This window comes from Geotrypetes seraphini, chromosome 2 (assembly GCF_902459505.1).
Source record: "Geotrypetes seraphini chromosome 2, aGeoSer1.1, whole genome shotgun sequence".
NCBI classification, from domain to species: domain Eukaryota; kingdom Metazoa; phylum Chordata; class Amphibia; order Gymnophiona; family Dermophiidae; genus Geotrypetes; species Geotrypetes seraphini.
In genome coordinates, this window is record NC_047085.1 from 452,335,842 (window position 1) to 452,349,845 (window position 14,004).

The 14,004-nt window shown below is 42.1% G+C and overlaps 1 protein-coding gene across 4 annotated transcripts in view; it reads right to left on the reverse strand.

The window, feature by feature from the left end:
* The window catches only part of PARD3 (par-3 family cell polarity regulator), a 1,241,096-nt gene that overhangs the window by 547,511 nt on the left and 679,581 nt on the right, over nt 1-14,004 (reverse strand). For all 4 annotated transcript variants that reach the window (XM_033931514.1, XM_033931513.1, XM_033931516.1 and 1 more), the window contains exons 13-14: nt 5,745-5,933; nt 345-512 (exon numbers count right to left, since the gene is read on the reverse strand). In XM_033931514.1, the coding sequence (XP_033787405.1) occupies nt 345-512; nt 5,745-5,933 (357 nt within the window). The remainder of the gene's footprint in view (nt 1-344; nt 513-5,744; nt 5,934-14,004) is intronic.

Consider the following 14,004-nt stretch of genomic DNA (forward strand, 5'->3'; position numbering starts at 1 on the left):
ACCCAAAAGACTCCAAAAGCTTGGAAAGGGATGAAACAGAATTTACAGTTAGTAGACATAAAATAATCATAATTCCTAACATAGGAGGACTGGTGAATTTCACAGAGATTTTCCACTTCCCTATTAAATCCATGTTCCCATGTTAATCAAATCTAATATTAATTGTCAATAACGACCATTCTTCCTCCATCTCTTACAATAACCTTGAGGCCTAGAATGATACAAATCTTGTGGGCAACATTGTGTCATGGGAATGAAATCACGCTTACCATGTATGTATTTTTAACTCCAAGAAAATATGAAGTCTTAATTATTTATAAACCATAAAGTACAGAGTAAATTACCTCATTGCGCTTTATTCTCCTTGCCACAATTATCTGTATCATTCCTCGTTTGTTTCCTTCAGTTGACATAGATCTTCGCAGTGTTTCCATGGCATCTTGATTTGTCCTGCCCAATAGAGATTCTCCATTCACTGCTACTAGCTGATCATTGACACAGAGCCGGCCATCCTATTAGACAAGTTTAAAATATTTAGTATTATGAAATATGTTTCATTTTCTAAAAAGCAATGTAATATAGTGCAAACCTATCTAATCAGGGTTTAATCATAAAGTTGGAGAAAAATACAGATCATCAAATAATCAAGTTAAAGGTGTTATCTTTCATTATTTCATTTAACACTGAAGTAGACAAATCACCTAAGAAAGATCCTTTCTCTTTAACACTGACATTTGGATATTATGTTTCATTTCAATATAGAAAATAAACCAGCACCATCTGAATTACACAAACACAGAAACATGATGGCAGATAAATACCAAATGGCCCATCCAGTCTGCCCATCCACAACATTCACTATCTACTTTTCTACCTGAGAACTCCCACATGCCTGTCCCATGCTTTCTTGAATTTGATTTAAATTGTATTGGTTTAAATCACTAGTCAGAAAAACTTAATTTAAATCATGGTTATCTAAGACTCATTCTTGTTGGTATAATCTTAATATTTACAACCAGATGGCATCAGAATAGGTCAGTTTTTGATACACTCCTCAAAACAGTCCTCAAAACGTGAGAAAGTGCTCAGTACCCACATATCCTGCAAACGTACCATTTGACCCCTCTGCTATATAAGTTGTACTATAGAAAACCATTAGTGTCATATCTATGTTATTTGAACAATCTGATTTGTGCTTATTAGATGCTACATAAGTATTATATCTCCCTTTTAATATGTATTATCTCTCTCTTATTTGAATTTCAGTATTAAGTATAATTTTGAAACTCTTTCATAGTAGTCCTGTTATTAAATTTCAGTCTACTGATTTTAACTCTATCTCATTCATTGTATTTATGTATATATTTGTTTTTTTTACTATTGTTACGCTTTTAACAAAATTGTAAGTGTTGTATTGAATAATACCTGCTGTATATCGCTTTGGGTGAATCTCTTCATAAAGGTGGTTAATAAATCCCAATAAATAAATGTATTCATGATTCATCACAATTAGCTATTCCAGCACTCACACATTTTAAAAAGAATCCAGGATTAGCACATTGGTAAAGGTGGATTTGTCTGCTCTCCATCCATCCATATGTAAAAACATCCCATGCCTGGCCATAAAGGGACTTTTGATACTTCTTAGAAATTGAACTCTGGTAAATTAAATCTTTTGTCAACAAATGGTTTGTTTACCACAACTAGAATGTGTTTGTCTAAATGAATACAGTTATGTTTCACTATATAATCTAGAATTCAATAAAATCTTTTTAACAAAAACAGCGTTGTAAAATATGTTCTAATGCCCTTAGCATAAGAGATTCTAATTCAAATGCAATATTATGCCCAACGGCCCATTTATTTAATAACTTCCAGGACCATTTATCTAATAACTTCCAAATAGCTGATAGCATTTGTCTATTCCAATCACTTATATCATTTCTTCTAATTTCCATAATCTCTTTAAATGAATAGCTTTCTTAATTGAAATATACCAACATGATTATTTCCTTGCTCTCTAGAACTCCTTGATGATTGTTTAAATCAAAACATACATATACAAGGGTGGTTTGAAAAATTTGGTAAAAAAAAGCAAGTTAAACAACATAGTCACCATCGAGGGCTCCACACTTAGTCCACTGAGTTTCCAATTTTTTCGTAAGCTATTTTTCTTATGATATATAAAAACTGGAAACTCGCTTGACTTAAGTGTATAGCCCTCGATGGTGTATAGCTTGGTTTTTGTTACCAAACTTTTCAAACTGCCATCATATATCAATCTGATTATAACCCTAAAACCATTTAAGACTGAATCCCAAATATGTCCTTTAAGTCTCATTATGTAATGAAAGTACCATATCAGATGAAAAAAAATCTGTAAGCTCCAAACATTTCATGTATAACTGATTTCTTTTTTTTTTTTTGGCTTCTTTAACAAGGTAACCAAATATCCAAAGGAATCTATATCACTGAAATCCTGTGAAAATGAAGATCTCAAAATTCAAACATAACATATAGGATATCGGTGTCAAAGTCCCTCCTCGAGGGCCTTAATCCAGTCAGGTTTTCAGGATTTCCCCAATGAATATGTATGAGATCTATTAGCATACAATGAAAGCAGTGCATGCAAATAGATCTCCTGCATATTCATTGGGGAAATCCTGAAAGCCAGACTGGATTGCGGCCCTCAAGGAGGGACTTTGACACCTCTGATCTAAATGAATATATAAAATATATACGTGAGAAAGTGCTCAGTACCCACATATCCCGCAAACATATCACTAGAAGATCATTTAGGGACAAAAAAGTGCAATGATGGTCCTTAAATGATCTTCTAGTGGCACATTTGCGGGAGACGTGGGTACTGAGTATATTTTTTAATTCATTTAGACCAGGGGTGTCAAACTCAATCACATAAGGGGCCAAAATCTAAAACACAGGCAAAGTTGCAGGCCAAATTTTTTATTAAGATATTTAGTCTTAGTAGAAGTATAGATCTTTCCTCACCTCATAGATGTTACCATACTTAATCCCAACTTTATTCAAATAGTCATTCTAGGCACAGGCAGCAGAACATTTTTTTTGTTTGGGGGAGGCTCGAAAGCTCTGTCTCAGACCCCACCCCGTAATAGTACTTTGTAATACCATTTTTTCCATTCATTTTTCATATATACCGTATTTCCCCATGTACAGGTCGCCCCTTTGTATAGGCCGCAGGAAATGCCGATGTAGGTTTTAAAACTTTTAGATAAGCTGCCACATGTTACTAGCCATGGCTTATCTAAGAGTTTTAAAACCTACATAGGCATATACAATAGGGCGGCCTATACATCATCCCTTCCCCCTTAAATACCTCCCTCGCTGCCCTCCCTGCCGGTAAATACCTCCTGGATGGCTGCCTCCTCCAATCACGCTGTGCAGGGCAGAAGTGATGTTTGAGATCTCATGCCTCAGTTCTCGCAATGGCAGCCATTCAGGAAGCAGTGCAGGGCGAGGCTTGAGATTGCAAACATTGCTCCTGCCCTGCACAGCATGATTGGAGGATGCAGCTCCTGCTAACGGAGATGTCTTCGGAGTCAGACAGCGGCGCATGAAGAGGGGCCTGGGCCTAAGCTCCATGGCCGGCACCAACCTGACCCCAAGTGATCAAACTGTTGGGTTCACGCTTCCACCAGTGTCCACAGTTTGCTCAGGTATTTAATGGGGATGATTTTTTTTTAATTCAGTTACAGTACTCCTCTAATGGGGCGGCTTATCTAACAGCAAGTTTAATTTCTTTAGATAAGCTGCCCCATTTAAGCAAAACGCATCCACTGCACAGGTTTGTAAAACCCATGCATAGGCATGGCCTATGGGGAAATACGGTACACACAATATAATCTTATTAACAACACATAATGGTTAACCACAAAATTAAACTACACAAAGCACAATGCTTCTCAACATTCATTCTTACTAGAACACCTGGCCTTGGTCTCGCATGCAGAACACAGATAACCCTTATGCAAATACGGGACCACAAACTAAAAGTACTAATATATACTAACAAAACCCTAAGATGCAAGACTCTGCATGCAAAGAAATAGAAACAAATGCATTTCTTCCGGAACAGTGCAAAATATAGACAGGAGATGTAAATTCTCAAAACTAACACAATTCAATCACTAAATTGAAAATAAAATCATTTCCCCTACCTTTATTGTCTGGTGATTTTATTTTTCAAACCATCTTTTCCCAGTCTCTGGCTGCAGTTCCTTCTTTCTGTGCTCTTAACTGTGTATCCAGGGCCACCTTATCCATTTGCTGTTTTTCTCTCCTTTACTTTCTGCCATACATCTACTGAAGTCAGTTCTTTTTTTTGTAATTCATACTTCTTTCTGACTTCCACCTTTATATTTATAATCCCTGACTTTTCTAAGGATACATCTATCTTTAGCATTAACTTTTAACATTCAACTTTTTCATTTTTCTGCTTTCTTCTCAAAATCTACTTTTCCATGTCTTCCCTTCCCATCTATCCATGTATACTATCTCCTCCCTCTTTCTTCTCCCCTATTCCCATCTATCCATAAGAAGCATTTCTTATTACTTCCATGTGCACCATCTCATCCCTCTCCCAAGTTCAGACAACTCTTCCCCCCTATCCCCTCCATCATATGGTCTGGCATCTTTCTCCTCTCCTTCCCATAGCCAGGAATCTCTCTCATCTCCCATGGTCTGGCATCTCTGTCTCCTTCCCTCCCTCTTCCTGAGGTCCAACATCTCCCTCCTTTTCTCCTCTCCTTTCTGAAGTCTGGAATCTCTCTCTCCCCTCCTTTCCCTTCCATTCCATGGTCTGGCATCTCTCTCCTTCCCATTCAAGTAGTCTGACATCTCTCTTCCCTCCTCTGGAATCTGACATCTCCCTCCAAGTGTAACATTTCTCCCACCCTCCTCTCCACCACCATCATGTCCAACAATTCTCCCTCTTTCTTCCTTTCCCCACGTATACCATCTCTCTGTCCCTCCCACTCCACACACCTATGTCCAATAATTTTTTTTTTTTTTTCCCTCATCCACTGTTAGCATCTCTCTTTACCTCCCTTCCTAACCCCCAACCCATACAGCCTCTGTACTTCCCAGCCCATGCATCTGTCCTTGCTTTCCCAACCCCCTGCATCCCGTGCATGTCCTTCCCTCATTCCCAACAACCAGCCCTCCCCTCTCAGCTGGATCCTATGGTACGACAGTCCCCAGTTCCCGACTCGCCCCCCATCTACCACCTCCCCGCTGCTGAAATTTAAAATCTTTGGGCAGCCAATGCGAAGCCAGCCTCCCTGCCATCAGCCTGCCGCAGAAGTGTTCTTTCTGCAGCACTTCCTCTTCCCGCATAGGCAGGATGCTGCAGAAATAACACTTCCGGGGCAGGCCGACGGCGGGAGGCTGGTTTCACGTTGGCTGCGCGAAGATTTTAAATTTCAGTGGAGGGGAGGTGGTAGGTGGGGGAGTTGGGACTCAAGGAGGTTCCTGGAGAATGTAGTGTCAGACGCCCAATCACCACGGGCTGCATAAAATGGCCAGGCGGGCTGGATTTAGACTGAGTGTTAATAAGATATCCTGTATGTTATTTTTGAATTTTGAGTTCTTTAACAAGGTACCACAGTCTACAAAGACCTCAGTTAACCCTCATCCAACAAAACTTGGAAAAGTGTGGTGAATATAATAATGTGTAACTTGGGTAACAAATGCTTGTGAATACTTACCTTTGATGCTGCTCCTCCATTAATAATGGACTTAACAAAGATCCCCAGGTCTGCATGATTCTCCTTAGACCGGTTACCTTTGACACTGACACCAAGTCCTGCTGAGCCAGAATCATTCAGGGGAACTTCATATGTCAGGAATTCTCTAGTCCCATCAGGTGTAAGAACTAGATCGTCCTCTTCTGCTTTCTATTAGGGAAAACATCATAAAGTGCTTAAAAGCATTTCTTTGAAACAGCAAGCTGTGTGTTTAAAAATGAACACTTCTGCTAGTGAATAATTAACAAAACTTAGGGCTCCTTTTACGAAGGCATGTTAGGGCCTTAACGCGCGGAATAGCGCGCACTAGCCGCTACCGCCTCCTCTTGAGCCGGCGGTAGTTTTTCCAGCTAAATCGTGCTAATCCGGTGTATGCGCTAAAAATGCTAGCGCACCTTCGTAAAAGGAGCCCTTAGAGATCACTATAATAACAGAAACCCTAAAGCAGCAGTTGAAAAATATATAAGGCAAAAAATAATCCATACATAAAATCCTGATTTCTTTTTTAATTTCTAGTTCTTAAGCAATTTCAAGTATCCAAGTTTTCTGCAGCAGTTCCTAGGTAGATTCTAAGGCAGTGACAGAAGATTCTGGATTGATTCAACAGAACATTTTATAAAATAAAATACAGCTTTTATTGCTTGATATTTTCCACACATAAAGTTAGTTTTACATGTAGAAAAAATATTTTATAAAACTGTGTGATGGTATCCTTGCGTAAAAATATGCACTTCCTGCATTTGCATGCCAAATGTAGGAATTCCCAGGAGCCAAACTTTAGGAGCAGAGTTGCAAAGTATACACACATTTTATATAATACACAAATACCTGTGTAGAGTACAAGTACACATTTACTCCTGCTGTTGAGTGGGAGAAATGTGTATATTGCATATTGCTGGCCCATGTCTGGGTGCCTATTTTATAAAGACACATAAACTCTTACCCCCCTCTTCTACGAAACTGCGCTAGCAATTTCTAGCACGGGGAGCCGCGCTGAATGGTCCACGCTGCTCCCGACGCTCATAGGAACTCAATGAGCGTCAGGAGCAGGACGGGCCATTCAGCGTGGCTCTCTGTGCTAAAAAAACGCTAGTGCGTTTTCGTAGAAGAGGGGGTTAGGTTGCCTTTATTTAAAAAAAGGTGCCTTTTTGGACTTCTCATATAAGTGTGCGGTTATAAAATCACAGACTTAAAAAATTTGCAAAGAACATGATTCCTTTAGAAAACTGACTTGGAATAAGTGCACTGCACCTACTACTTGTTTAGTTACATGTTCAGAGAAGACTCAGGAATCCAAAAAGCGTGTAAATGCAATTTCCACAACCACCTCACCCCCATGAATGCCTCCCATTGCACAGGTACAATGATGCTTTCTTTCTCCAGTTTAATTCCATTTCTATATTTTACTTCATAAATTTTCTCCGTTTTACTCCCTCTGGCATGCCCTCTTTTTACTTCTTACTTTACCTCCAGTCTCTGTTTTTATAGCTTTTACCATGCCCAAATTTTATTTACAGCCTTCACATATCCCATCATCTAATCTAATCAGTAATCTTATATTCCGTTATTTTTCAATTCAGATTCAAAGTGGATTGCAACAAGAAAAAACCCACATTAAGGGGAACACTTAAACTTAAAAATTATTTTACAAGAGTTAAAATATCAAGATTAGCATTTATCCAAAAAGTAGATCTTTAAAGCTTTACGAAAAAATATATGAATCTAGGCTTCTTATTTCTAATGGAAGACTATTCCATGGCTGAACAGCCTGAGAAGAAAATGATCGTGCTAGTTGACGCTTCCTAATTACTCTATTACTCCGTGTAGATATAAAATTAGCTGAAACACATAAAAGAAATGTTAATTGTTTTGGAGTATTGCTATGTAAAGCTTTATGTGCCAAACAGATACCTTAAAGTTAATCCTGTATCTAATCAGAAGCCAGTGTAATTTATGCAAGAGCGGTGAAACCCTTTCAAATTGTCTAGCCTAAAAGATTAGTCTAGCAGCTTTATTTTGAAGCAATCGTAATCTAGTAAATACATTTTCAAATGCTCTACAATAAATAGAATTGCAGTAGTCAAATATGGCAAGTACTCAAAAGTTGACAAGTACTCGAAAGTTGACAAGTACTCGAAAGTTGGATTATAGAAAAGATAGATCTTATAGCTCTTAGTTGAAAGATGGAAAAATATATTTTTTTTTAGAAAGCATTCACATCGTATGATTTAATTCTAGATCAGAATCTAGGGTGGAAATATCAAACTGCAGTACTACTGCCTGTCGCGCTATGCTTAAGTGCTCTCGCACAGCTGAAATCATCTCTCACAATAATGTCTCAGTACTATGAAAAACTCTAAAACCATGGTGAGTGCAATATAATACTCCAACATGAGTAACAAATGTATTCAATTGATTTAACCAGTGATTTGAGCAATTTAGCAATCCAGAGTATACTTATTATTGGTCTATAATTTTCAGGTTTAGAGAAATCTGTCCTCATTGACTAAGGTATAGGAGTGAACAAAATATGTGAAATAGTTTTAGGATAGAAAACCAAATGTAATATTGACAAATTGTATTAACCAATTCAGAAAAATTAGTGGAATCATTCTCAGCAAATACGATGAATAAGAGTTGAGTGCAAACACAAGCGAGAAATCCAACAAAACTGCAGTGGTATATCAACTCAAAGAACAAACAACAAACACTTTGTTTTGGTTCCTGCACCACGTAGGAGCTCACAGAGCTTGCCCAGATGTTCACCGCATCGTTATTTCCAGTTGTTATCCATAAGGTTTCCCTGCATATGATATACTTTTGGACCCCTGAGGAAGGAGTGTTTCTTCAAAACATGGACCATGTCGGATCTAAATTCACCAACCTTTATGGATACAAACTGTTTTATGATTACGTTTATGATTATATTTATGTTTGTTCATTAAAGACTTGGCATCTTGTACACCATCCCTGCAGTTTCTTCTTTCGTTCTAAGAGTAGAGTGCACAATATTTTTTAGCTAACCTTTTCAATAATTTAATAATCCATATGCTTATCTGTCACATATTCAAATGTATCCCAGCATCGGTCACCTAAAACCTCAAGCAACTTACTTCCAGAATCATTTTCTATATAAGTAATTAAATTTGTCCTAATATAATAGAAACACATCTGTAATTTTATTTTATCTTGGAAGTAGTTTGCTAAAATTTCAACTTTAGGCTGAATAATAGGTATTTCAAGAGCTACGTACTTCAGCGCATATCAAAGAACATAGGAAACATAAGAATTGCTGCTGCTGGGTCAGACTAGTGGTCCATCGTGCCCAGCAGTCTGCTCACACAGCAGCCCTTAGGTCAAAGACCAGTGCCCTGCAACTAGCCTTACCTGCGTATATTATGGTTCAGCAGGAATTTGTCTAACTTTGTCTTGAATCCATGGAGGGTGTTTTCCCCTATAACAGCCTCCGGAAGAATGTTCCAGTTTTCTACCACTCTCTGGGTGAAGAACTTCCTTACATTTGTACAGAATCTATCCCCTTTTAGCTTTATAGAGTGCCCTCTCGTTCTCTCTATCTTGGAGAGGGTGAACAACCTGTCTTTATCTACTAAGTCTATTCCCTTCATTATCTTGAAGAAAAACTCTGAAAAAATATTTTAGAGGAATTATCAGCCTCCTGAATTTTTTGTTCAAATACTCCTTCCTAGAATTCAATATCATTATTTTATATGATTTAATCATATGTCTCCAACCATTAAAATGATCTTTATCTTTAGTCTTTCTCCAAGCCCTTTCCAATTTCCTACATTCTCTTCAACTCGGCTAATTCAGATGTAAACCAAGGATTATACTTTGTTCTTCAATAAGATTTCCTTAAAGGAGCCAACTCATCTACAACAACTTCTAAGTGATGTCCAATATTCTACTAATCTAAATGCAAGATACTTCATTCTCTTCATTCTCTAAATCTGCACTTCTTTCCTTCCAAAATAACTTATCATCCACTTTAGCCCATCTTTCAACAATCTTTATCAGTACAGTGGTGCCTCGCATAACGGACGCCTCGCACAGCGAACGCTGCGCACAACGAACTTTATGTCTTGATTCGTACAACGAACTTCGTTTCACACAACGAAGTCGCCCGAGCTGCATCCTTCCGCGCAGGCACTGCGCTTAACTGCCCTCTCTCCGCCTGGCTCCCTCTTGCCCCCCCCCCCCCGACTCCCCGACACGATCGGGGCAAGAGGGAGCCCAAGCCCTCTTGCCCCCCCGACTCCCCGACACGATCGGGGCAAGAGGGAGCTCAAGCCCTCTTGCCCCCCCGACACGATCGGGGCAAGAGGGAGCCCAAGCCCTCTTGCCCCCCCGACTCCCCGACACGATCGGGGCAAGAGGGAGCTCAAGCCCTCTTGCCCCCCCCCCGACTCCCCGACACGATCGGGGCAAGAGGGAGCCCAAGCCCTCTTGCCCCCCCGACTCCCCGACACGATCGGGCCAGGAGGGAGCCCAAGTCCTCCTGGCCACGGCGACCCCCTAACCCCACCCTGCACTACATTACGGGCAGGAGGGATCCCAGGCCCTCCTGCCCTCGACGCAAACCCCCCCTCCCCCCAACGACCGCCCCCCCCAAGAACCTCCGACCGCCCCCCAGCCGACCCGCGACCCCCCTGGCCGACCCCCACGACACCCCCAACCCCCTTCCCCGTACCTTTCTGTAGTTGGCCGGACAGACGGGAGCCAAACCCGCCTGTCCGGCAGGCAGCCAACGACGGAATGAGGCCGGATTGGCCCATCCGTCCCAAAGCTCCGCCTACTGGTGGGGCCTAAGGCGCCTGGGCCAATCAGAATAGGCCCGGGAGCCTTAGGTCCCTCCTGGGGGCGGGGCCTGAGGCACATGGGCCCAACCCGACCATGTGCCTCAGGCCCTGCCCCCAGGAGGGACCTAAGGCTCCCGGGCCTATTCTGATTGGCCCAGGCGCCTTAGGCCCCACCAGTAGGCGGAGCTTTGGGACGGATGGGCCAATCCGGCCTCATTCCGTCGTTGGCTGCCTGCCGGACAGGCGGGTTTGGCTCCCGTCTGTCCGGCCAACTACAGAAAGGTACGGGGAAGGGGGTTGGGGGTGTCGTGGGGGTCGGCCAGGGGGGTCGCGGGTCGGCTGGGGGGCGGTCGGAGGTTCTTGGGGGGGGCGGTCGTTGGGGGGAGGGGGGGTTTGCGTCGAGGGCAGGAGGGCCTGGGATCCCTCCTGCCCGTAATGTAGTGCAGGGTGGGGTTAGGGGGTCGCCGTGGCCAGGAGGACTTGGGCTCCCTCCTGGCCCGATATTGTCGGGGAGTTGGGGAGTCGGGGGGGCAAGAGGGCTTGGGCTCCCTCTTGCCCCGATCGTGTCGGGGAGTCGGGGGGGCAAGAGGGCTTGGGCTCCCTCTTGCCCCGATCGTGTCGGGGAGTCGGGGGGGGGCAAGAGGGCTTGGGCTCCCTCTTGCCCCGATCGTGTCGGGGAGTCGGGGGGCAAGAGGGCTTGGGCTCCCTCTTGCCCCGATCGTGTCGGGGAGTCGGGGGGGGGGCAAGAGGGCTTGGGCTCCCTCTTGCCCCGATCGTGTCGGGGAGTCGGGGGGGGGCAAGAGGGCTTGGGCTCCCTCTTGCCCCGATCGTGTCGGGGAGTCGGGGGGCAAGAGGGCTTGGGCTCCCTCTTGCCCCGATCGTGTCGGGGAGTCGGGGGGGCAAGAGGGCTTGAGCTCCCTCTTGCCCCGATCGTGTCGGGGGTGCCAGGGACCACACGGAGTCACCCACCGTACCACCCGATTCGGGTAAGCGCAGGTATCGGTGGGTGGCTTATTTGCGGGGGGGGTGCCTTATTTTACATTTTTTTCTAAAAAGGGGGGCTGTCTTATTTGATGGCCCTGCCTTATCATCGGGGAAACACGGTAGAAAAAAAAAAAAAATGAACAGTTAAGTCCCAGTTTTTGCCGCTGAGACTCTGCCCTCTCTCACTGTAAAATTAGACTCTACTTAGTCTGTCTTTAAATTTAAAAAATGTGTGTTGTTTTAAAAAACAATTATGTTTTTAGATGTATCTAAATAAAAATAATAACCAAAAATTTATCTTTTTTTATGTCATCTTAGCATATTTTATGCTGCAGAACGAATTATTTTTTTTTACATGTATTCTTATGGGAAAACGCGTTTCACATAACGAACGTTTCGCATAACAAACTTGCTCCTGGAACCAATTAAGTTCGTTGTGTGAGGCACCACTGTACTTATTTTTTTTTATTTTTGGACTTAGATATCTTCAAGAAAAATTTGGCCAAAAATAATCCATCCATATAATAGGTTCCCATGATAAATAGTCAATTAATTGCATATTAGTAAAATCAGTAAAAGAACTAAAATCTAACTTGTGACTTTTTTGTTTGTATGGAAGTTGCTAAATCCACGCACATACCTAACTGCATCATAAAATCTAAAAACTAAACTGCATCTGCATCTCCTAATAACTACAAACAAATACTTCCTTTGCCACCTTATCTCCCTATATTTCATCTTTTCCTTGCATGGCTTTCCTCTCCCCGCCCACATTCTCCTTCTTAATTGTCTCCTCCTCCTTATCTCTTGCTCTCCTCTATCCTCCTCGCTATATCTTCTTCCTGCTCCCCTCGTGCATGAAATATAGGGAGATAAGGTAACAAAGGAAATATTTGTTTGACTGCGATAATCAGGGCATTAGGCCCCTACATGGGTATCACATGGGGATTACAACGAACATCCGCTCATATCATTTGCATGCAAACTCGTTTGTGCATCAAAACTCTTTTGGAATTGGCCAAAAATCGGACCACAACAGACCCACGCGGTCTTACCAACCCTGTTTAATGTATCTAGCTCTAAGTCCCCATTCCCACATACTCGCATCCCTTCCCCCCGCTCAACTACCTCAGAACCCAGACAATACAGTCTACCCAAACCCCATAGTGACAGCTCCGGAGCACAACATATATAACCTCATTGATTATAACACAGAACTCGAACTATTTGCAGAAAATAATAAAAGTGGTAAGGGCATGACCAACCTTGCAGTTGCAGAGTCCAATGATAACAGCAATATTGAACGAGAATAAGAAAAGTTATCATGACAAAAACAGCCCAGCATAGATCCGGAAAGATGAATTATTCTGTAATCCAAAGTCTTCCTGTGTATGAAGGAGCCAGCGACCCTAGCATTATAATGCTCAAAAGGCAAGTATGCCAACAGATATTAAGGCATTTTCCAGAGCTCCAAGGAGGACGAATCAAAATCATTTGCAGTCCAAGAAAAAGCACAGCGTTAGGATTGCAGATATGCACTGATGGCATAAAATAATGGTGTAAGAGCTAGATGGTAAATGCATATCCAGCAAAATAATATCAGGGTCCCTCAGTATTCGATAGAGCCCTGCATTTGTCAATTGGTGATGGAGGAAGACTATTAATAGAGTTCCAGTTCTATAGGATAATCCATATAAAGTACTTTGTTGTACCTAATCTCCTGTATCTAGCTAGAGCCAGAGTTAATATTAATACCACAATGATATAATTTATTACAAAAGGGTGCCATGGTTCTACGGCACGCTGACACAACAGCAGAAAAATCTTGAAAGAATAAAATTTTTGTTACCATCAAACCGTAGTTCATCATGTTTTCTGTAAGACATCAGTATCTGTTCTCTGATGGTGTAATTAAGAAAATAGTCCAATGAATCTAAGATTATTAAGCCGCCCTCAATTTTACTGATCTTCCAGACATTCTTCTAGCATTTTCTGCCCAGTTTCCAGAGTGTGTAATTGCTCCTCCAAGTGGTTGGCTCATTCCTCATGATAGACCAGGCGGTCTTCTGGTCAATGAAGTCAGTTAGTTTGAGCCTCCAAACCTTCATCTCCTCAAAGGCAGTTTGGATCCTGGCCAGTTTCTCCTCCATCACTTCGGTGAACAAACGGGCGAGTTCCTTAACAGTAGTATCTTGCAACATAAACATTGGGGAAATCCTGAAAACCTGACTGGATTCCGGCCCTCGTTGCCCATCCCTGGGCTAGAGGAATCCACCACCCACAATTGACCACTGGTAGTAGTCCCTCCCCAATTAGGACCCTCTTTAGCAGTATTTTTAAAGTTCAGTGTCTCGCTGTGTCATTCCAACTGACACAGCACTCCCAAAACAAAACTTTCACAGCTCTACTGTGAAAAAATA